At 33.4% G+C, this 24,843-nt stretch overlaps 1 protein-coding gene across 1 annotated transcript in view; it reads left to right on the top strand.

The window, feature by feature from the left end:
• Positions 1 to 24,843, top strand: part of LOC108976157 — a 151,438-nt gene that overhangs the window by 11,601 nt on the left and 114,994 nt on the right. The window contains exon 2 of the mRNA XM_018945090.1: positions 12,115 to 12,444. Coding sequence (XP_018800635.1) covers positions 12,199 to 12,444 — 246 coding nt within the window. The 5' untranslated portion in view covers positions 12,115 to 12,198. The remainder of the gene's footprint in view (positions 1 to 12,114; positions 12,445 to 24,843) is intronic.

Here is a 24,843-nt window from a genome sequence, read left to right as displayed (position 1 = left end):
ACTCTCTTGCTAGCGCTAGCCCTCGCACCTAGACCAAKCTTCATTCCAGTCTTTTCGTTGGCTGTTTTCGAACTCATTACAAACGTTGCCCTAATTGGGGAACAACTAGTTTCTTTCGGCCTTTTTACAGAAGATCCGTACTACTTTAATTATTTTGTAATGTTTTTATTATCCCGACACACATTTTGGACCCACGAGAGTAGGGCAAAGTATGTCCGGTTGCACATAACCAACCGCTACGCAGTACATCAATCTTAGTACAGAGGGCGCAAGAATAGGGGCCCCAGGGCCCTAGCTAAGTTTACTGAAAGTATAAACAGGAGAGGAGAAATAAGCCTTCCTTCGATGCTTTTCGAAACGCTTTAGATGATCATAAAAATTTGTTGGGAATGGACAGTCATTGCCAATAATTATATTGATTATTGAAACTCATACATACTAAGTCCACCAAGTAGTTACCATGTGCTCATAAAAGAAGAAGAGTAAGATGAATTTTCAACAACAACTGAAAAAAATAGAGAAATCCTGATATAATTGCCTTTAATGTCTTGTCAATAACAATTTGTTGTGATCCCTAGCCCTCCACCAACAATTAGTTCTTGAATTGCTTAGTTAACTATTCGAACATTATTCATACGCTTTCCCTCGCATATACGCATGCGCACATATTATCTTCATTAAAACTAATGAATATTTGAGGCCATAATCATGTTTAATCAAATTTTCAATCAAAGCGACTTAGCTGCTGCCACTGACAAATAACCGCAATATTTTTCAATTACGCACACACGCACCTGCCATCAGCCCAGTTAGTTGCAGCACCTGCTTTGCTACAGACACATTACGAGATGGTCACTTTGTTTTTGTGTATGGGGTTTTGTGTGGCTTCGTGTGTGCGTGTTTAATTAAAATTCTTCATAAATTGTCAGAAATGGTAGCAATTTCGATATTTACACGCACAACGCTTCGGCGCAGCTATTAACATGGCGAGCCATCAACTGGAGCGAACGACTGCTCAACGCACTCGTAAATAGCCAACGAAGACCAGTTGTGGCAACACGCTGCTTTCTAAGCCAAGCAGTGCCACATTAAACATTTAGGCCTGCCTGCTGTAACTGCAACTTTGGCAACTAGTTGCGGCTTTTCGTTGTACATCGAATGGAAATTTCGTGCCAAAAAGCGCTATTCACACTGCGCTATCATAAAAATTATACGCGATTCTTTTAAAAAGGCTAACCAGCGCATTTTGTTGCAAATATCGCCGGTTACCGCGAGACAGGTGCGTGTGCGCCAGCTTTGCTGCGTTGACAGAGCAACATGTTTTCAGCTTGTTCATGTGATAAAATAGCCATAAAGCCGCTCGCCAAAGAACCGTTTCGTTTTAGGTAAAGCTTGCCAAATGTTAGCGGCATTAAAGTTGGATGCAATGAAGGAGCAGCTTGATTTTTCATTAATGTAACTAGAGCAGCGAGTAGACAGCGCAACTTGTTTATTATGATACCTCCTAGCTGCAGGTGGATGGCACTGGATACTTCATTCCTTAACAGTCAATTTGCTCACGCACAAAGCTATGCAAATTTCAGTGCTAAAGTTTTTTATGATACACGCTGAGTAGTGTTCGACGCAGTTTGAGTGGCACTGAACAGGGTTTCAGCATTATTGGTATGTCTCGCAGGCCAAGGAACAGTCGTCACACTGGATTTCAGCTGGCGAACCTGCTTCGAAGAAGACTAAGACTGTCTTATTTGTTCGAAGGACAATGTTAATGTTGCCAGGTTTCACAAGTTGTGATCTACACCACCTTTCTGGAGAAAGGCAACACGGTTACAGAGCTCGACGAAGTGTTGTATTGATTTAATGGCGGGTTTTAGAAAAACGAGCATATCTGGTGAAGAAAAGGTGATATGTCACTCTGACAGCATCACGATGGAGCTATGAACTGCTGGCCCATCCATTCCAGAATTAGAACCGTGCGGTCTCTTTTTGTAACCGAATGTCAAAAAGTCACTCGTTGAACACGAAATTGAGTCAAATGAAAAGCTTTTCGCCACTGCGGAGACCTTCTGCAAAGCCGGGTTAAAGATTTTGGACCGCTACTGGATTCAAAACACTTGGACACTGGACGAAGACTATGTTGAGAATAGATTGCCATTTTTTGAAAATATTGGGTTTGGTATTTTGTAACCGATTTTTGTAAACCTGAAGGAAAAATCTTGAATGACTGAAAAAAAAAATATCTAACTTTATGCCCCGAAATGTACTACTGTTACAGAGAGCTCACCTTCCTAAAATAGAGCTATTCCCTAAATTCACATGAAAATTTTATAAAATTAGATTAGGTTAGGCCATAGATTTGATCCAAAAATCGATGGATCCCACTTGGGTAGATATTTGTTCCATGTGTTACCCATAAACTCTTAAAAGTTGTTCACCAGATCCTCATGACGAAGCGTTTTAAGCTCACAAAAAATTATTTGGCGATTCATATCAAACCCAGCCAATTATATACCGATATATATAACAATTCCTGGCAAAAGCCGAACAGTAGAAGAGAGAGTGATAAAATAATGCCACGGTCACCAATAATGCGGCGAGATTGGCTTTGCTAAGAGTGAAAAGTTCTTAGGTCCTCTCAGGGTTTACTCTTGACCAAAAGGATCTCCTAGGATACGTACAATACTTCTCACATGTAGTAACGTTGGAGGGGTTTCATATTAATAATGTAGATTCCCTATAAGTGTTTCGGCGCATTCTGCTTCAGCGGATCTTGTCGTTGGATGGTAGCAATGTAGTAAATTTTAATATGTTAAAGTGAATCCGATTCGTATAATGGTAGGAAAACTTAATGCTCAAGAGAATAATTTTTCATAACAGGGAATGGCTTAGACTTATCTTTATTACCGTTTTTATGGTTTGAACCTATTAGAAATCATTATTAATTTTCAACGATGTCATTATGTGGGCGAATCCAGAAATATGCTATTTCAAGGGTACTGTGGAGAGTGCGCAATTATATAAGGGAGTTGAAAAAGTCTTTTTGTATTTCTAATCAAACTTCACTATATTTTTTTTTTAAATTAAATGAACAAATATGTACCAATTTAGTCGACCACTTTTTGCCTTCTTTCCGCTAGAGATATTACTGCATCAGTGTAAAACTTTTCTGGTTTCTCGGCCATTAAGGGAGTTCTGCAATCACCGAAACAAATGGTAGTCCGATGGTGCAAGGTCAGGGATATATGTTGGATGCAACAAAACTTCCCAGTGTTTGCCGAGTCAGCAAAGATATGTATGGTCTAGCGTTGTCCTGATGGAAGACGAAGCTGTGTTGATCAGTTCTGGCCGTTTTTTCGATTGCTTGCTTCAATCTTATCAGTTGTTTACAGTAAAATGTAGAATAAATCGTTCGACAAGGCTGGACCAGCTCATAGTGGATGATTACTTTCCAATCCCACCAAACACTCAGAATAACCATTCGAGGCGTCAATCCTGGCTTCACGACTATTTGTTGACCCCGCTTGGACCATGATCTTTTTTGCACATTATTGTCGTATTTGATCCATTTCGATTTCATTTCGTTTCAGCAAAGAATAGTACATGTTAATTCGGTCCTTGAAATTTTTCACAGACAATTCATGCGGTACCTAAACATCGAGATTCTTTTTGAAGCCAGCCTTTTTTAAATGATTCAAAACCTCCTCAGCGATGTCATGGCTGCTTTTGTAACGGGTTTGGTCAATCTTTCCATAATTTCATCGACTTTTTCAACAGTAGGTCGAGCAGAGGTAGGGACATCGAAATTTCGAGAACGGAAGCGAGCGTACCATTGTTGTTCTATACGAATTGATACAGCATCGTCGCCGTAAACTTCACACAATTCATTGTGGATTGTGTGGCATTCTTACCTTTTTTATACAAAAATTTCACAATATAGCGAATTTTTTCCATTCTTTTCACTCATTTTTGAACAGCTGTAACTTTTTTTCAACTTCCCGGAATTAAATTTTTTATAGTTAAACGAAGCTTAACGACATCTATTAACAAAATACGAAAATACTTCTTCGACTATCCAATATATTTCAAATGCTGCATATGGAAAAAAAATGTAAATTTTAAAAAATTTTATAGAAAGAGGATTTGAGAAAGAACTATAAACCTTTCTAGTCTTCACTTTGCTTATAAAATACTAAATACTGTATGTGTATTTAAGATTTCTCTTCACATATAAAAATATATGTACATATATTTTAATTTATTTTTATTTTCAGCATCACTTAGTTATAATTTAACTGCGATCATCAACCTGCGTTGACGTTTTTTCCATTTTCTTCTTTTTCTACTAAACTGACACTTGTATTTTTGGATATCCATTTCCATATTTATCACAAATTAAGCATATCGAATTTAATTATGCACATTTAGTTATTTGCATACTATACATATTAGTATGTGTGTGCACTAAATGTTTGTCAGCAGGTTGCGTTTAGTAACTTTCTCTATTGGAATTTGAAGAAAACTCGTTGGTGTAGTTGTAAGCGGCCTCAAGTTAAATAGCTTTATTCTTATGTGTTGGATTTTGAATATTTATTTTTTTTTTTACGCATCGGTGACGTTTATAGTCTAAAGGTCTTAATACGAGTATGGAAGACTTTGTTTTGAGATGCTTTCTGGTAAAAATCGATGCTAGAAATATAAATTAATTTATTTTAATATTATAAGGGTGGTGGAAGTTTATGAATATGTTGTAAAAATTCTAAAATAAAAAAACAAAAATAAAATAAAAAAATGGTTCATGACCCCATCATGGTAATCCCGAAATTTCGGTACTAAACTTTTTAAACATATACTGTTCAACTGTCATAATTAATATGAATAATCAATTGAAAAAATTATTTGCGTTGAAGTCAATAAACACAACTTTTTGGCAGTAGTTAATTATTTCATTTCGGGATCTCGAAATTACTTTTCAGAAATTTCCATTTTTGAATATTTTTTGATCTAAACATCGATTAGGTTAGATCTTCAATAATAATTATATCTGAGCACAATTTCGTAATGTCGGAACGCACTTCCCTATAAACATTGAAAGTTGTTGTATTAGCTAAGGGTAAAAGGGTCATTGACCTCTTTGTTGGATTGGCTAAATGTAAACAACAGGGTCATTGACCCCTTCAAAGGTCACTGACTTCAGTATTGGTGGCGTAGCTAAAGATGAACGTTAGATTGTGGACCTTTCTTAATGTAATCAAAAGAGTCATTGAAGTCTACAAAGGTCATTGAACTTAGTGTTGGTGTCTTAGCTCAAAGTAAATGAAGAATTTTTGACAAGGTTGAATATAAGCACAGGTGTCCGTGACCTCGTCAAAAGTTATTGATCTGAGGGTCATTGAACTCATACCTTGAGTTGACCTTGATAAAGGTAAAGAAAGATGAGTTGTTGATCTCATTTCGAGAAGTATTCTACTCCTATTTGAAGTCAAACAAATGGATCAATGGATCACATTGAACTTCGGATATTATGCTATTTATAGTCTCTATTGCACCATACCGCTGCTTTAGAATCCATCATGTTTCTTTGCTTAGGTCTAATTTTGAGAGACGCTAAGTTTTTACGTCGAATCGAAAGTGCCAAGGCTAATATCTTTTCATAGAAAAAAGTGGTGGTGGTACAATACATTGTTCCGTTTATCCCGAAATTTCTGGATATCGAAATCAAAAAAAAAAATAACGTTTAATGATCTTATTTATAATATTTCACGGATATAATTGGATACCGGATATAATTCATATAGAAATTTTTTTAAAGGCTTTTAAGACTGTTTTGAGCCATACGTATATACAACAATGACACATTAAAATTTCGGGATTTTGATTTCTAACTTTATTAAGATATTGATCGCAAACACAATATTATAAAAAAATATTCCTTAATTTGAAAATCGCTCACAAAGAAAAAGTGTGAAATAATGTCTTAAAAGAAGGGACCTTACATATTCCCGCTAATTCTGCCGAAAGTTGTTTACATCATATTTCATCTGTCATTAAAACATACCATAGACAAGCAACATTAGCTTTGGCATTTTTCTATAAAACAACAATTTATTTACAATTAATAATAACTGCGCTTTGCCTTGAACCACACATATGAATTATACAAACAAACGATGTTATGCATTGCCTCGGGCGGAACGCGGCATTTGAGAGGTGTGAATTGTAAAAAGAGAATTAAAAAAAAAAAAGAGAAATAAATAAACATACTAATAAGCAATAGCAGCATATGAGCATACATTCCTCACTTCTTCGATTTCTGCAAATACAGTGGGTGCGTCTTCAGATTACAGCATTTTTCGGAAAGTTTTAACGGATACTTTGTTATGATTAATGGCCTACCTCGCCTTCGCGCCGCAATACAAGCGACTAATTGGAGGGAAATATATATGTATATGTGTGCAATTTTTAAAGTTCTCAAGTAGCGGTTAGTGCAGTCTAATGAACATTTCTAGCTAAATATGAGATTGCTGATAATATAAATATTTTTCAATATTGTTTTGAACTTTTTCTTATTTCTGTAGCTCAAGAAAAAGATTTACAGCCAAAATATTTTTTTTTTTCATAATCTGGCTTGTAACCAAGCGCTTGGCTTATACGGCTTAGTCCAACCCATCCATTTTAGATTCACGCCGCTCTGTCAAGTTTATCATTAACTAAGACATTTTCTAAATTAAGGTTTCCAATTATGAGCGTAATCAATTTACAAAAAAGCCTACAAATGTATATTCAAACAATGTGCATATTTGTATACACACTCATCATGCTGCTTTAATGCTGACGCCGCTCTTTTATATTCATTTTGCTCTTTTCTTTTCTTTTGTTTATATTTAGAATGTTGCTTGTCGCTTGTTAATGTGTAAAGCTTTCTAATTTTTGTCATGAGAGTTAACTATAATTGATGGATGTACTATTTCTAACAATAATATTCCGTCAACTTAGTTTGTTCCTTAGTACATTTGAAATAATGCTTTACTACCCGAAGTAGGCCTGTGTTGTGTCCTCCAAGATCGTGTGATTAAATATCGCTGGATTTTTTTTTGTGAGGGTGCGTGAAGTCGCTTGTCTATATATGTAGATAAGCCGAGACGACTGAGAGACTAAAGTGGTCGAAAATTGAGTCTCTGGACAGGAATTTATTCGCGGTAGTAGCGACGATCACTTGTCCAAAACCATTTTTAAAACATAATGGCAAACTCTTTTCTTTAAATAAAGTATTTTTCTGCTTGTAAACAACACATCTAAATAAAAATTTAGCAAAGAGACGTTCGACAAGTGGAAAAAAAAAATTTATTAAATTTTTGGTCGAGATTAATTTTTGAAATGAAAAAATAACATCTGAGGGTTTTTAGACAAAATATGGCAAAAATGGACATATATTATAGATAATATGGCTCTTCATGTTGCTTTAATGCTGGCGTCGCTCTTTTATATAACTCTTCATTTCGCTCTTTTCTTCTATTTATTGACCCTTTTGAGTTGAAAATAGTTGAGTATACTAGCCCGACTATATCTTTTAAATGAAAAACGCGCTTTATGGCAAAATTCGATATTCTTATTTTTGGTGGTAACTCTCAATAAAGAGCGACACGGTGACTACGACTATTTTCCAATATCTGTTTTTTAATGATTATGGTTTGCTTTTGAAAGTTACTATTATTTTGAGATCTGAAGACAGAAAAAATCAGTTCTTAATTATAACCAGGATAGAGAAAGAATTGGAAACAAGAAACTTCTTCCCCAAATAGAGAAATTTTTCTCCGCGATATCGTCTTTCAAATGTATAACAATGCTATCGTATAATAGTCTCAGTTTTCCGTGATAGTCGATCAGTCTTATTCCTAACTTTTTCACCTGACTCTTTCATTTTCCCCCTATTGAATGCCGTTCATCGCCTACGGTCTACTTTGTTGGACGCAGAAGTGAAATGATAGACACATCGTTCTTCCACAGTCACAAAAATTTTTCAAAAATTATTAAAAATTAATAACTCCTCTGTTCAGGAACATTATTTCGTTATTATTTTTGGTCGAGAGTGAGCTCGTTTCATGTACGATATGTCAAAAAGGCTTCCTTTATATGTTCAGAATGTCAGTTATGTCGAATTTTTGGACATTATACGGTGCGTTTATGAAATTTTTATTTTTTTTTAATATACAATAGCAGAGATGTGTAAATAAATTCAATGGAAAATCATTTAAAAAATGTGATTTATTTCTACACAACTATTTTCACTACCTAAGTCCCTGATATACATTGGAAAAGACACTTAAAATACAAAAGCTTTGATGAGAAGTAAATTTTCTATTAAAAACTATTTTTAACTTATTAACATTTTTGATCACAATTAGTGCAATTACCGTGTTATCGTGGGAAATTGAAGTTGAAAAAAATGCGAGTATTGCTAAAATCCGCCAGTTTTTTTTACACATTTCATTCGAATTTTTGCTTTGATGGTGAAAGTGGTTTTTCACACAAACTTGAAGCAAAAAAACATAAAAACGTTGAAAAAATAATTAAATTGATTAAAATAAACTAAGACAATGAAATGGTTCACAATTTTCTGCTACACATTTTAGATATAACAGAGGACGTTAAGAGTTTCAGTATTTAAGAAAAAGCTTGACTTTAATAGCCGCGCAAGTTGAAAAGGCGCAACATTTACTTTTTACAATAACTTAGGCAACTCCATGCTACAAAAAAATTTTACTTTGCTGCCGTTGTATAATTGCCGACAAACGTTCATTCATAAAATAGTATGCCGCCATACAAGAAAACACAATAAAAAAAACTACTCGTACTAGCAACACCGTTAGCGCGACGGGCTGTTTGTAAATGATCGGCAATTGTGCCGAGGTGAGCGTCTCACTTCAAGTTCCACTTTTTATCTACATGCTACTTGGTGTTATATGCACTTTATACACATGCCTGCAGTTAAGTGTGTATGTGTGAAAGCTATGTACGTGTGTGTGTGCGAACGTATTGCCGCAATAACAGCGACTGTTGTGGTCATTATGATGTAATTATGATCATAAACCGTTGACATGTTAGCTATCAGCTCGGTGTGATTTGAAAAATCATTTGAGTGACTGGCTGAATTTGATGGCAATGGCGTTGTTGGCCGGCAAACGAATGGTTGATAGATATACATATGTATGTGTACACGTATGCATAATAAATAGTTTATATTTGTGCATAATACGCGATGCATGCGCGCTGTTTTGTAATGCAAGCAGATTTGTTCAGATAAGTAGCATAAACATATTTACAATGTTTGCATCTACGAAATACGCGTCAATAACGAAAACGAAGAGAAAAATGTTGCAGACTTAGGTTAATTAAGGTTTTATGATGCATTCGCTTGGACAACGTACAAAGTTGCAAATGTGGATTTACGTGGTAACAAACTTTATAAAAGTAAATATAAAATTATTTGATTAAAAAGCTATTCAATGTACAAAAATGGTGTAAAAAGTGGGGTTTTGAGGAAAATTCCTTGATTTCGAATTAGTAATCAGTTAAAAAAGGTAAATTCATAAATTTAAAGAATTTTTCACATAGTTTTTAAACATATGCATAGATAAATTACATTAAAAATCATGCTCTTATCAATGGTGTTCATATTATTTTGTAAAAAAAGTGAAAATTTCCATTTCCATTACAGGGTTATATCTCGTTTAGAATATTAAAACTAAATCCATTGATTTGCATATGCATTAGAGCATGACCTAGCCAGCGTAGCCGTTGTCTCTTAATTTGCTGAACTATGTCAATGGCGTCGTATAAATTTTCGGCAAAACCTTTTTTTCGAAAACTTGTAATGCATACTCGTCATATGTTGTCAGCGTCCATGCCTCAACACCATATAGCGAACGGGGAGGACTTATAGAATTTGGTCTTTGTTGCTCAATCAGTGCGAAGTAGCACCAGTTAGCAAGAGTTATTCAACTTCTAGGCTGACATTGTTGCGGTGGTTAATGCTAATTCCAAGACAGATGTAATTATCTTCGACTTCGAAGTTATGACTGTTAACATTGACTTGGGAACCAAGTCGTGAGATCTGCAGCTCAAGTTATTTTCTACAGGAATAGACTGAAGATAGGGAGTGCCTTTGGTATCGGCCGGTAGTTGGCGCAGATTATGGGGTTTCTCTTTTTGTAGGTCAGAACACAAACCGTCGGGCGTGCTTTCGTCTAATCATATCAAAGAAGCCGATGCTTGCTCCTTATCAGTTCTTCGTTATTTTAATAGCTCGGCCGGCAATTCTTCGGCCCTGACACATTGTTGTTCTTTAGACGTGTAATTGCTCTTGGAACTTCTACATGGACGGGCAATGGAACGTCCGCTCCATTGGTATCGATCGAGGAAATGGGTACACCATCTGCTAGTGTTATGCTTTCACTGCTATTCAGCAGGCTCGACGCTGGACCGATAGACTTAAACTTTCCGCACGACCTCCATAGATATCTGTATTTATCAGGATTTGATCGTAGTAATAAGAATTTGGTAATTTGAGCCATTTGGATTTAGATTTGAGATAATTTTGAGCAGTAAAAACTTCCTTGCCCCAAGGCAGCTTTTGTTTTAAGTCTTCCGGGAGATGGAATACGGGATCAAGAGAATTCAGAATTCTTCGAATTGAATCGACGAAAAAAAATATATCTATTAAAAATTATATAAGTTTAATGTTCATCTACTAGTCATAATTTGAAGTTAAATTTTTTTATTAACAGGATAATATTTATGATAATGATGGTACTTATTTAAAAATTTCATAAAATTTACACGGAAATATATTTCATATATCCATGTCACTGATCGAATTTGTATATGGATATACGTATACCTAATAATTATTGTATATTTTCAATAGACCTCAAATGTCTTTTTATACCCTGAACAGAGTACATTAAGTTTGTCACGAAGTTTGTAACACCCAGAAGGAAGGTCCGGTAACCCTATAAAGTATATATATAAATGATCAGTATGTTGAGCTGAGTCGATTTAGTCATGTTCGTCTGTCTGTCCGTCTGTTCGTCTGTCTGTCTGTATATATACGATTTATTTTATGATATCGTTTTGAAATTTGGCAAACGTCATTTTCTCTTCAATAAGCTGCTCATTTGTCGGAACTGCCGATATCGACCACTATAACATATACCTGCCATACAAACTGAACAATCGGCATCAAGTTCTTGTATGGAAAGCGGTCACATTTGACAATGTATTTGAACAAAAATTGGCACAGGTTATTTTCTAAAGCAACCATGTAATCTCCGAAGAAAATGTTTAGAGCAGAAACTTCCTCATTTGACCTGGTATCTTCACGAAATTTGACATGGATAACTGCTTAAGGTAATAATATAATCTCCAAAAAGATTGTTCAGAACGAATTACTATAGCACATAGCTTTCATACAAGCTGAACACAAAGTTACTAACAGAAATGCACCTGTGAAGGGTATTTAGCTTCGGTGCAACCGAAGTTAACGTTTTTCTTGTTTATTATTATAAAAAGTATATTATAAAAGTGAACACAGATGTTAGAACTGGCACATATTTGAAATAAAATTTTAAGTTTTGTGTTTTTTAGCTAATTTTACTTAGCTTTCTTCATTTCCTTAAAGATACTTGATATCCTTGCTAAATTGTGTTTGTGGAATCCGCGAATAAAAAAATGTTGTGTTATATGATTTCTATCTTGACTTTGACTACCGACTTTTATTATGCGAACTGCTTTCAAGAAGTCATTGGAAGTGAAACAAGTGTCCCTAAAGCAATAAATTTTGTATCGCTTGCATAAAGACCAATTTTATATTGATTCTATTCTCATAACTTACCACTACTTACCAATGCTGCAGTAAACAACAGCTGTTTCCGAAACTGAATACAATTGATTTATTTATTGAAATTAATTTTTGGGTACAAACGTTAAGTCAAAGTTAAAGTAAAATTAAAAGGATTATTTGAAGAATATTTATTAGTTTTTTGTATATTTCATTTATATTTACTTACCTACAAATAAAATAAATTTTAATAAGAAATTTTCTTTATTTTCTATTTTCAGCCGAAAATGTCATTTATGAGCGCAGTCAATCAAACCAATTTTAATTAACTCTCCGATTTTAAGAAAATCCAAAAAGTCGCTATAATGGCCTCGCCAATGACTTCAACGCTTTACCGCCAGTCGGCAACACTGCAAAGCAATGGTTTATACGCCGCCACGCCACCCAAACACTTTGCCATGGGTGGTGTGCAAAACGCTAGTGAACGCAATCGACTTATGGAGCTGCTACGCGCGCCCAACATACTAACATCACCAACATTGGAACCCTCCTCAAAGGGTTTACTAAATGGACCCGGGCAAAATAATTGCTTCCTCAATTGTGCGGTGCAGGTGAGTCTGAAAATAAATTAAACGTTTATGTTTGATGTTTCATGGTTGAGGGTTTTGATAGTTTTGAATTAAAAAAAAAACAAAAAATGAAAAATTCAGAACAGTCAAGAAATGCAAAAAAAAAAAAAAGAAAAAAATAAGTAAATTGAAAACTAAAATTTAATGTGGACATAGAATTAGAAAATTTTTAAGTTATATACGATGTTTATTTAATTATTAAGAAATATTATGTAGCTGTATTCAGTATATATCTACTGGGCAATAAAAAATCACAACCAAGTTCGTTACTTAAGTCTTTAGTTTTAGCTAAAAATTTGTGGTTTCTGAACTTTTCATGTATTTTTGTAAGCAATAGTCTACATATACACCAAAATTATCGCTCCTTTTGTGTAATTTCGTTAAAATAATGCCTTACAGGTTCGCATAGAGAAAACTTATTTTGCTTGAGTAAATATATATATATTATTTTACCCTCTTTTGTTCATATAATTACTAAAGTTCAAAACTATATAAATAAACACTAAATATTCCCCATTTCGCCCACCACTATAATTAAATACGCCTTTAGATATACTTGTAAATCGCCTCATTCACACGCTCCTGACATTTTTTTGCATTATTAATGAAAAAATGGCGCTTTCAATTCGCTGATTTGTCTGAGTCATCATCCAGATTAGCATAGAACATGCAATATATCGCTCTGTGCAGGCAAAATATGAACATATTCGCATTCAAAACCCACCTTCTTTACTAGGTTTTATGCTTGGCTGTCGCAGTCAAGCCGCGGCACGTAAGCGCAATGGAAATTATTCAAACAAATAAATGCTAAATTAATTTGCAAATTAAAAGCATAACATAAAATCGTGTGGCCGCAAAAATCACAAAAAAATATTATTTGAAGCCAACATAAAATTGCTTGTGAGGAAAACCAGGCATGGGAAATGCTAAAAATAATAAAAATCCACACACATACCCATATATACGTCCAGTATTCAAACTGCAAGTAATTATCCATACTTATAGCTGCATGTGACTGATTTTTTTATATTTTTTTAAGCTTGCTACACTCACTTTTGCAATTTCACAGCGCACAAGTGGCGCGCGTGCGCCTGCTACGAATTGCATGTGTGTGTGGGACTTTTGTATCTATTTCCTGACGTTGAGGAAGAAGTTGTATTTTATTTATTTTTATTATCTTTTTTAATTCTGCCACACTGCGATTATTATTGCTTCGCGCATGCGATCTATTGCATTTTCTCAGACTGTGCCAAACAGCTGAGTGAGCAGCTGTTTGTTGGGTGTATGTAATTATAGGGTGCTATAATATAGTTATAATACTTTTCATATGTGCATTTCTTATAGCCGAAAAGGGTATTAAAAATATATATTTTGATTTTGAATGATCAGTTTGTATGGCAGCTATATGCTACAGTGGTCCGATCTGAACAATTTCTTTACTGAAGCGTGGTCCATGCAAAATTTCGATATATCGGCAGTTAAAAAAGTTTTCCATACAAGAACTTGATTTGGATCGTTCCGTTTGTATGGGAGCTATACGCTATAGTGGTCCGATATTAACGGTTCTTATGAAAAAGCAGCTACTTGAGAAGAAATAAAAACGTGTGAAAATTTTCAGATAGATATCTCAATAACTGAATGAACTAACGAACTATTCTCGGGTACAGGCAGCTCATCATACTGAGGGTATATATAGTATATGTTATATATAATTTATAGGAGCTTGGTAGTTCTTTCAAGGTGTTACAAAGTTCGTGGCAAACTTAATAGGGTGTTCAGAGTATATATATGAAGTTTATCTATTTAAATTTATTATATAAAACTATTTTGAATTGGTTAGAAGTTCAGTTGAATAAGAGAAAAACAAACTGAACACTTTTATGGCAACTTCTACTTTTGCAGATATTAATTTATCTGACTTAGCGATCAATCACCCTGTATTTGAAAAAATATACATATCATGCACTTTTCCCACCATTTACCTTGATTTCTTTACCTTTTTATGCAAAAAAAAAAAATTAATTTTTAAACGAAAGCACTGCATTACACTGGTTTCAGTTGCTAGGAAGCCTGATTGTTTTATGTTGTTTTTGCAGTTGTATATATAAACATACATATTTGTACATGTTGCTATACACATAATTATTACCTGCTTGCCTTTGATTTTTTTTGTTTCTTTGAGGATGTGAACTTTCCTATCAATTTCTTGCTATTGTTTGCAATTTTTTTGCTTGCTTTTCGTTGTTTGCTGTATTGTATTTATAATTGTGCTAAATATAGCTGACATGTTTTTGTACTTTTCTCCCACTCAAGTACAAACATTCATCCGCAGATGCGATTGAGGTCTCCACGCCTTTGCAATTGCTGCTACTGTTGGTTTTGATGGTACTGATGAGTCAGGGTTAGAAGATAACCCTAGTTTCCGAATTTCCTGTTTATTATTGAAGTAAGAATGTTTTATATACCTTGGAGAGAGATCACATTGAGGATTTACTATTGGTTTTATTAAATCTTATGGAAATTTATTACCATTGCCTAGTATGCATATDTATGTATGTATATCCTACCATTCGCCTAAATTAACTGTTTTTGGGCGTATATTTATTTTTCCTCACACTGTTTGAGAAATATTAAGAAAATCAAGAAACGAGAAGGTGTTTGGAAACGCCATATTTTATAATGCGGAAAACAGAATTCTTTTAGTTCATATTTCCAACACTTTTGACCATAAAAAAGTCGTTTAATAATTTTGTTTGGAAAGCGTTTTCTTTATGAAGTTTTAATGAAATAAAATTTTGAAACCGATTTCTACTTAATTCTCCTTATGCCTGAAAAAACTTATTACTTTAGTAGCTTATTGATTGAGCTGTAACTTTAACGTTTAACTGTATCAACTTGCCTTCCATGTGGTGTTTAGAGTGGGTCTTTAAAAAAAAAAATCTTTGTAATTTTTGGTTACTGACGGCTTCGCAATAGTTGAGTTTTCCAAAATTTTAGTAATTTTCCTTTCAATTATTCAATAATTATCGATTTTACATGACATTCCCTAGAAAAATCTCACAGTATTCAATGGCAATTATTACAATTGCCAAATGAGGGGACAATTGTGACATGAGTTGTGTGATTTCTTTTTGAAATCTCTGCTCAGACTGAGATACAATTTTTATTTCTGCTAAAAACAAATACTTATACAGTGCTTCCGCAGGGTTCATATGTATATGGTCCAAAGAGCTATTTGAGTAATATTTTCAAAGAATAATTGGTCAATCGATAGACAAGCTGGAGCAGCTCATAGTGGATGATTTCTTTCCAATCCCACAAAACACACAGCATAACCTTTCGATGCGTCAATTCTGGCTTTGCGGCCATTTGTTGAGCTTTACCATACTTGGACAACGCTTTTTTGCACTTTATTATCATCTTTGATTCACTTTCGCTCTCCTGTAACCATTCGTTTCAGAAATGTTTCGATTTCATTACGTTTCAGCAAATAATCGCAGATGTTAATTCGGTACATTAAAATTTTCACAGACAATTCCTCTGGTACCCAAACATCGAGCGTATTTTTTTAGCCAGCCTTTTTTAAATGATTCGAAACCGTTTGATGATGAATGTTAAGTTTCTTAGCGATGTCATGGCTACTTGTGTGAATTTTCTGGTCAATCTTTTCCATAACTTCATCGACTTTTTCAACGATAGGTCGACCAGAGCGAGGTGCAACTTTCACATCGAAATTTCCAGAACGGAAGTGAGTCCCCAAACTTCGCAAATTTCATTGGTGGCTTGCGTGGCATTCTTCCCTTTTTTTATAAAAAATTTTAAAATATAGCGAATTTGTTCATTCTTTTTACTCATTTTTAAATAGCGGTGACTTTTTTCAACTTCCACGATTTTAATTTTTTTTTTTGGTTAAATGAAGCCTAAGTTCTCACCTTTGGAACACTATACCTGTATGGTAGGGCACAATGTGATTGATAACACTGGAGATATACGATTACAACGGTGTCTATTGATAAAATACGAAAAGAGTTTTTCGGCTACTCAATCTTTTGTCGTTCGAATTATTAAATTTAAAATAATGTTAGACTTATTAAAGTTTGGAATAATTTAACATTTCTCATATTAGTCGCCTGTTGTCTTTGATGTGTTTAATGCATGATCTTGATCTATTAGTATATATGCTTATGAAAATGTGCCAAATAATAATTTTTTAATGTTTACATGCTCATAAAACGCTAGAAAACACTTAACATTTTTAACAGCATGACATAATTTTGACGAAAGACTTAAAAACATATAAATACAAACCAAAATTTGTATGTAAAACAGTGTGAGTTTTAAGTTTCGCTAAGTGTTTTAAGCCTTATAGAGAAGCAATTGGCACGAGCATACAAAATCGTTGCCGAAGAAGGCCGTCAAATCAAAGCCTCCTACACCAGAGGCGACATTGAATGATTATTATTCTCTTTTCTGTCTTGAGTACTTGACAGACAAATTTACCAAATTTTACCCAAATTGATTTTTGCATGAATTCACCAATTTTTTGTCCGCAAATAATTGCCGCATTTTGGGTTTTGATAATTAAACGTCAATGTTTTTGAAACAAAACATGAAAAAAAAGAATAAAAAATCTCAGTGAAAAAATCATCTTTTCCATCACAATCGCTCAGGCAAAGAGAATCAAGTTGACACAATAATTACGAAAACAAAAATATGAGTCAGGCGTTGATTTTGTCAAGTGTGAAGTTCGTCATAATAATTATGGATAATTTTGCTTTTATGCATATGATGTCTTCTCACCTCAGCGACTTAGATAAGTGACCACCTTCTTGCTTTGAATGCCAATGTTAAGGGTTTGCATTTTAGTGCCGGACACAGCCACTGATAAATTGCAATGCGCACAATGTAAAAGCATATTTGTATATTTGTGTGTGTATGAGAGTTTGAGTGAAGTTTGTACTGAATTATATGGAAGTGCAACCCTTTTGATGTATGGCTAATTGTCGTTTAATTGAAGTGCTGCAAGTTAAAAATATAGAAACATTGAAATAGTTAGAGTTGATGTGAAACATTAAGCAAGCAGGGTTGTATTAATTCTTGTTGTTGCTTTTGTTCTTGAATTAGAGAAATACTTTTGTTTTCTAAATATTTCTCATAATCGCTGATTATTAAGGTTAAAAATATGTATGTATGTATACGGCATGTATGGTATATTTGAGCTTAAAAATATGTAAAGGGAATTTCATATAATAAGAATCGGTTTAGTAGATATAGTTAAAACGGAAATTTGAATTTGATAAAATTATATTCACTGTTTATGTCATAAACTAGCAATTAACATGAAACTATATTATATAGCAATATTTGAATTCAATTAATTGTAAGTTCATGTAAGCATTAGGGTTGCCATATATATCTGCGTTTGTGTATGAGAATTATAAAATTATTTATTCATAAATGCACATAAGTGACTGCATATTAATAAGAAAAGCTTTCCATGTAAAAATTATTTTATATTAGGGTTACCATTTTGCAAATAATTATTGGTTTATGCATACCTAGATGAATTGAATGTAGTAGTGCTAAGGTAATCATTTATTACACATTCAAATGTAATATTAATCATAATCGATCATGACGCTGCTTTAGTCAATAATTCAGATCGGCACTATAGCATACAGCTTCCATAAAAACTGTTATATCAAACTATGGACTTGAACAACTTTTTTATTTGATAAGATATCATCACGAAATTTGAGATTGGAATAATACACAAGGCAACGCTGCAGATCCAACAACCATAGCATATAGTTGCTATACAAACAGATCGATCAAAATCAAATCTTTGTGTATAAATTTTGTTTTTTACCAATTATGTTTACGAAATTTTGCATAGATTATTATCTAAAGAAACGGTGTAATCTGAGAAAAAACTGTTCGGATCAGACCTTTATAGTATATAGCTGCCATACAAACGGATCGATCAAAATCAGGATAAAGATGTTTTTATACGCTTAATGCTACAACGAGTACCCCTGTAAGGGCTATTATTTTTTTCTTGTTTTTGAAAAGGGGAAACAATATTTTGAAACATTTTTGGACAATGTAATTTTTTATCTTATATTATTATTAATTTGTAAAAGCCATTAATTTTCATAAAATATTTTATTCACAACTGACTTAGAGTCAGTAATATTATTAAAATTCATAATATGTTTTGAGGTATATATGTATCTAATTATGAACATATATGCGACTAGTCATTTGTTTATATACACTTTACACTAGTTTTTTAGCATGCAAACTACTTATTTTACAAGTTCACCAAATTCCCAGCGCAATAATTTAAACAGCACTCCTGCTTATATATAAATATATACTTGCATATACTTATGTGTAATGTTTTAGATTTAGCTGCCGCCCGCAACATCGAGACCGCTTTTATTGTTGTTTGCTGTTATTTATTCTACCTTCAGTTGGTACTAGCATGTCTGCAGACATTCCCTTGCAATTTCAATTCAACACGCCATCCTTATATAGTATTCATATACATGGTCTATATATAAACAAGATTTACTACTAGACATAATAAGAACTAGTATAATTTTTTAGCATTATATTCTTTATTATTTTGTTCTCATTTTTATACCTAAAATGCAAATCGTAGCTTTCGTGTGAAAAAGCGTGCAGATTCACACGTTTCTTGTAGGATGAGTTATTGGGAAATATCAAATTATCAGCTGACTGACTTTCATAATAGTTGCTTTGCTGTTGTCGTTAGGGAAACAGCTGATTCTAACATGTGCTTTACATAGATTTTCTCCGCCGGAGGCAAGCATACACATTTTACGTCGGCATAAATAAATTTTAGTAATCTTTTCACTTCATTTATGTGTCTGCTAAATTTTCAAGTTTGCTAGTAACACTGCTATGGCTTTTTGCAATTAAGCACGCAACTTAATTACTTAATTTACGCGCGCGTAGAAGAGCTGAAACAATCAATCAATTCGAATTATTTTATTTTTCTCTGGAGCTGAAAAATGAATTGAGCGTTGAAATGTCAAACAATTATGTCAGTGAAATAGCAGAAATGCTTTAAATAGCGCCGACACAGAAATGTCAGCGCCAGAAAGCTTAATTGCGCGCAAAAAAGTGATGAAGAAAATGAGTGTAGATGTAAAAGGCGGGAGAAAACCATAATCGCTTTTTATTTTTTTCGAGATAATGTATTTTGCCGAATGTTGGTAGATATTTTGAAGCTTTCAAAAGCAAGCGCAACTGCAAAGTGCCCTTTAATTTCGTCCCGAAGCAGCTGTCTGCCATGTAGACGGCTATGTTATTTAGTAACTTGTTTGGGAGCAGCTGCAATATATCTGCAAGACACGTGGCATAGCAGATGCTTGCTAAGAGTGTATAATAAGAAGCAAAAGATTCCGAATTCCCCTTTTGTTAAGTACTAAAATGAGATAAATTCAACTAAACGAATGTAAAAGGTGATCAGTAAGGAAATATAAAGTTAGTGAAAGAACCCCTACGGTATCAACTTTTAACAAAGAATATACAGTAAGCAGTTTAGTTTGATTGTGTGCAATTATATATGAGAATGTTCATTTATGTAATTAATTATAAAAATAATTAACATCTTAATTTTAAAAATTTGGGGTAGTAATTTTTATTATTTTTTAATATAAAAATTTATAATTGTATTCTTCGCATTTCTTTCATTTCTCAATTCAAGACAAAGCTTTCGGAATTCCGTATATTTTAAATTTATTAAATATAATTGTGAAATTTTGAGATTTTATATGTTCCATTTCTCAATTCAAAATAAAATTTTCGGCATCACGAATATTTTCACGTTGGTGTTGTAAATGTTAGGATTTTCAATTTATAATATAAATTTCATATAAAATTTCATATAAATTTTATAATATAAATTGAAAATGTGTAATTATGAAAATATATGTATTTCGTTCATTTAAAATGTTGAAGTGGTAATATTTGTAATTACTATATTATTTTTAAAATCATGAACGATTTTTTTTCGGAAAAGTGAAATTTCGGGACCAGCATTTTGAAAATATAAAAATTACTAATATTATTGAAAATTTTACATATAGGCATACTAATTGAGTTTCTAGTTTCGGAATCTCGAAAATTTGCCATACATCGTAAAATTCATTTGCAATAACTGAAAATTTATATACTGTAAGCGTTGCTAATCTATACTGTAACAATACGATTGTTTTAACAGTTTGCTATATTAAATTTTGAAACAGGTGGTAATATTACTCGAATAATTTTTAGTCCCTAGACCCTTCGAAACTTTGCAGCCAGCATGGCACCCATTTACCAATAACTCGTAAACTATGTTTATTTATTAAATTGTAATTTTGAAAAGTTGACAAACCTACTGAAAAACTTCCTCAAACATCAAGGGGTGCCAACCATTCAAAGCTTTTTCTTTAATAATTCAAAATTTTGCACATTGCTGTTTCTTATTTTCAGAAATTAAATCCTAGAGAGTAATATCTTCAATAATAAAAGAAGTATTTTTTTTTAGAATCCCGATAAAATATACAAATCCCGATTTATCGGATTCCATAATACTACTTCTTATTTACCAATTATAATTATTAAACACAGACTTTTTTTTTTGAAAATACCGATTTTCAATAACTTTAAAATAATAATTATTAGTTTTCATAATTGCTCGATCCCGATATTGCTTGTGAAATACGTTTCTTATACATATAAACATGAGTGTGTATGCACTCGCCATTAAGCGCGTGCGCATTTTTGCTAATTTTTGTGACCGTAACGGCCTAGAGTGCTCAACTCAAACACCCAACGCACCTGTCAAATTGCCAAAATTTCAAAGTGGATTTTTATTTACTTATGTCTTTAGTTTCATTGTATTTTATTTTTACTTGTTTATTTATTTTTGTTGTGTTAGTATAAGTGCCGCAAAGGTGCTTGAGCCGACATAATGACGTTTTATTCTCCTCACTTTTAGCTCGCTTTATATTAATGTTAGCCAGCTGGTGACACAGTTGTCTGCGTGCATGGCTAGCGCTTTGTTTATTTTCTAATTGCAGGTGTCGGTGCTCTGGTTTAAGTTTGTAGCTTTGGACAGTTTTTAAGGCGTTTTTCATTGTTTGTAATTTTAATATTTTTATTGTTCTTTATCATTATTAATTGCTGTGGCTTTTACTAGTCACACTCATTATTTTGTTACATTTTTGACACTCTTAGCGACGTGCGCAAAGTGAAAGTGCGAAATGTCATTTGGCTACTACAATAGACTTAAGCAGCGAACTTTTTCTGTTTAAAGTTTTTTTTACTGTTCTTTATTTATTTTTTATTCGTAATTATTACACTATTTTTTATGTTGCCCCATTCATGCTTTAAGCCGCGCTTAAGCGCCACTCTGTCAGCCAATTAAAGTGCTGCCTCTTCAAACAATAATTAAAGAATAGGTTTTAATTCGTTTTAGTGCAGCTGTGTAAAGGCACCTTTTGCCATTTTAATAGCCCACGAAGCTTGTCTCACTTTTTTCTCACAATCAATGTCGACAACTGACGCTGAGAAAAAGTTGTAAAAAAGCAACCAACATGAGTAGCCACAAGTGTTTTCTATATACATTTCATAAACGTCAGCATATCGTGCCTCAAAACGCTCGCATTATAAATGAAAATAATGATTTTATGCCCTGCTGCACGTTGACTCTTCATGAGATTGCTATATTCTGCAGCTTATTTGCCATATCAGCTTCTAACTCACTCCTGTGATATATATATCGGCAAACATGCATGAAAAAAAAATTATATATATACATTTGTATATGTATAAATATACAAAGAAACATATGTACATGCCTACAAACATATCCATCTCTATACGTATTAAATTCATCTTACCCAAGCTTATCGTGTGAACTAATCTTCTTCGACTAAATTGAGCCGCAGTGACCATCACGCCGCTACCAACTCTGGTATGGAGTTGTATGTATCGGCCTGGGGTGGTGCTGATTGTGGCTATCATAATGCCGACTGACAAACAAATGCCAAAGTACCACATGGGAACAGTCCCAAAGCAAAAGTGAATTGAATTGTAGCCCAAGTAGCTACTAAAGATAGCCGCAATGTTCTTAAGTAGCACTCTAAGATGACAAGAAATGGCAGCAGAAAGCAAAAATAGGAATAAAAATTATCATACAATAACCTCCAATTGCAAAGCAACAAGCTAACTTCATTGCTTCCACATTACGAGCTAATTTCCTTTGCAAACACATAAATATATGTATATGTATAAAGCAGGGGTCTACTAGCCGTCCTGAAGGGTCTCACTTGCACCGCCAAACTGCGTTATGCTTCCCAATAAGTCTCATTGCAGTCGACATCTAACTTCTGATGACGCTAGGTGTTCGTGTGTCTGCGCTATCAAGCACAAACGAACTCACGTACGGATAAATTGCAGGCGAGCTGCTCTCATTGAGTTGCCTTATATTTTATACACTTGTGGGTAATTGGTTTACTGACGCAGTTTAAATGAACAAGTCCGACTCAAATTTGATCAGATGGCATATAAATAAGTGCCTTACATTTGCATGATTGTCTGTGGAGAGACACTTACATATAAGAACACAGATATACGAATATTGTTTAAGCTGTGTGCTTCCTTTGCCTTCTTTATATACATACACTTCCTTCCTCAGCAGGTTGCTGGCACTGCATTTCTTCCGGTGAGCACGCGAGTTAAAATTGTAGCGAGATGAGGAGCTCACAATGTCATAAAATAGAATTTTTTATATCTTTGTATGCGTAAACACATTATATATATTATGTATGTAGGTGCCTTATATCGCTTAAGCTTCCCTTATAAAAATACTATTGGCTGCAGTTCGCGTGCACTCAAAGCGCATATATAAATGACTCATCGTTTATTATAATCTATTTTTATTGTTACACACATTTTCATATACAAATAGACATTTTTTTTTGTGTGGCTATCAAGTTTTATGTTCACGGTTTACGCTCCATAAGTGCTTGAATTTCGAAATTAAGCCGTTTAGGGTAGTAAAATTGTTATGTAAATATTTATTTCATGTTGGGAAATTCCGTACAGGTGTATTTTGTAAATGAAGATCATTGAAGGGATAAATAAAAGAAATTAAAATTTACTTAAACGATTTTGTTAATTAACCTCGAACAATTTATATTACCGTGAAATTTGTAACAGTCAGAAAGAGAAGACGAAGATCCTTTAAAGTATGTACAAGATTTTCCAATATGAGTGGTATGACTTTTCTAAGCAAAAAATCACATTGTTATGTAAATTCCAATATTTTTTATTTAGTGTGAATTACAATCGAAACAGTTAAGTTCTGAATATAACATCATTCAAATGTCCTCCACGAGTGCTTTTGTAGGAATGATGATGAATCAAATTTTTGAGTACTTTTTCTAAAAAATCAAGTCGTATGTCACGACCAGTGCGTTCAATATTCACTTCTAAAGCTTGCAGAGAGGCTGATTTATTGCTTAAGACCGATAACTTCAAATAACCACACAAGAAGTAGAGTAATGGTGTCAGAGATTAGAACATCTTGGAGGTCATTAAATGTCACAATTTCTTGAAATAATCGAATCGCCTAACTTTTCTGGATAAAATGCTGTTACACATGATATGTGTGGCACGTAGCCCCGTCTTGTTGGAAGCAGCCGATGTCAAGATCAACTTTTTCCAATTTCGGCACTACGTTGTAAGACTTCAGTTTTCTGAAACGCGTAAACTTTCTAATTTTGGTATGCATTTGGCAATATTTATTTCGAAAGAAACTCACTAGTGCTATATATTAATGAGCCTATTACTATATTTTATGTTTATGTAATATTTCTATTAAAACAAGACACCAATTAAGTAGTTAACAAGCAGACTTAAGTGATTTCGTCACTAAGATGTTTACGACTACATATTTAATATATAATTTTCCAACCTTCGTTAAGCCATTGTTGCATTAATAACCTACGCTGCTTATTACAAAAACCACTTTTAATGTGGTTTAGGCCATTTGCTTAAAGAATTTTTGCTTATAATATAATTATATTTGACGTTGTCATGTTTAAGCAGCACTAATATATTTATGTACTTCTATGTATGTATTGAATATAAGCTGAATTTAGAGTCGCTGACCTATAGACAATTGTTACAATATTAAACAACAATTCATGTTGATACTATTATACTGAAATTTATAATAGACATACATACATTAACGAGTTAGGGACACCGAAGTTAGAAAAAAAAACGTATTAACTTGATTAAAAACAAAACCAGACAAAAGAACTTATAAGCACAAAGTTTAATGAATGAAATCAC

This window comes from Bactrocera latifrons, unplaced genomic scaffold (assembly GCF_001853355.1).
Source record: "Bactrocera latifrons isolate USDA-ARS-PBARC rearing strain unplaced genomic scaffold, ASM185335v1 scaffold_73, whole genome shotgun sequence".
NCBI lineage: Eukaryota > Metazoa > Arthropoda > Insecta > Diptera > Tephritidae > Bactrocera > Bactrocera latifrons.
Note: the sequence above shows the minus strand (reverse complement) of the source record. Positions and strands in the feature narration are given on the sequence as shown.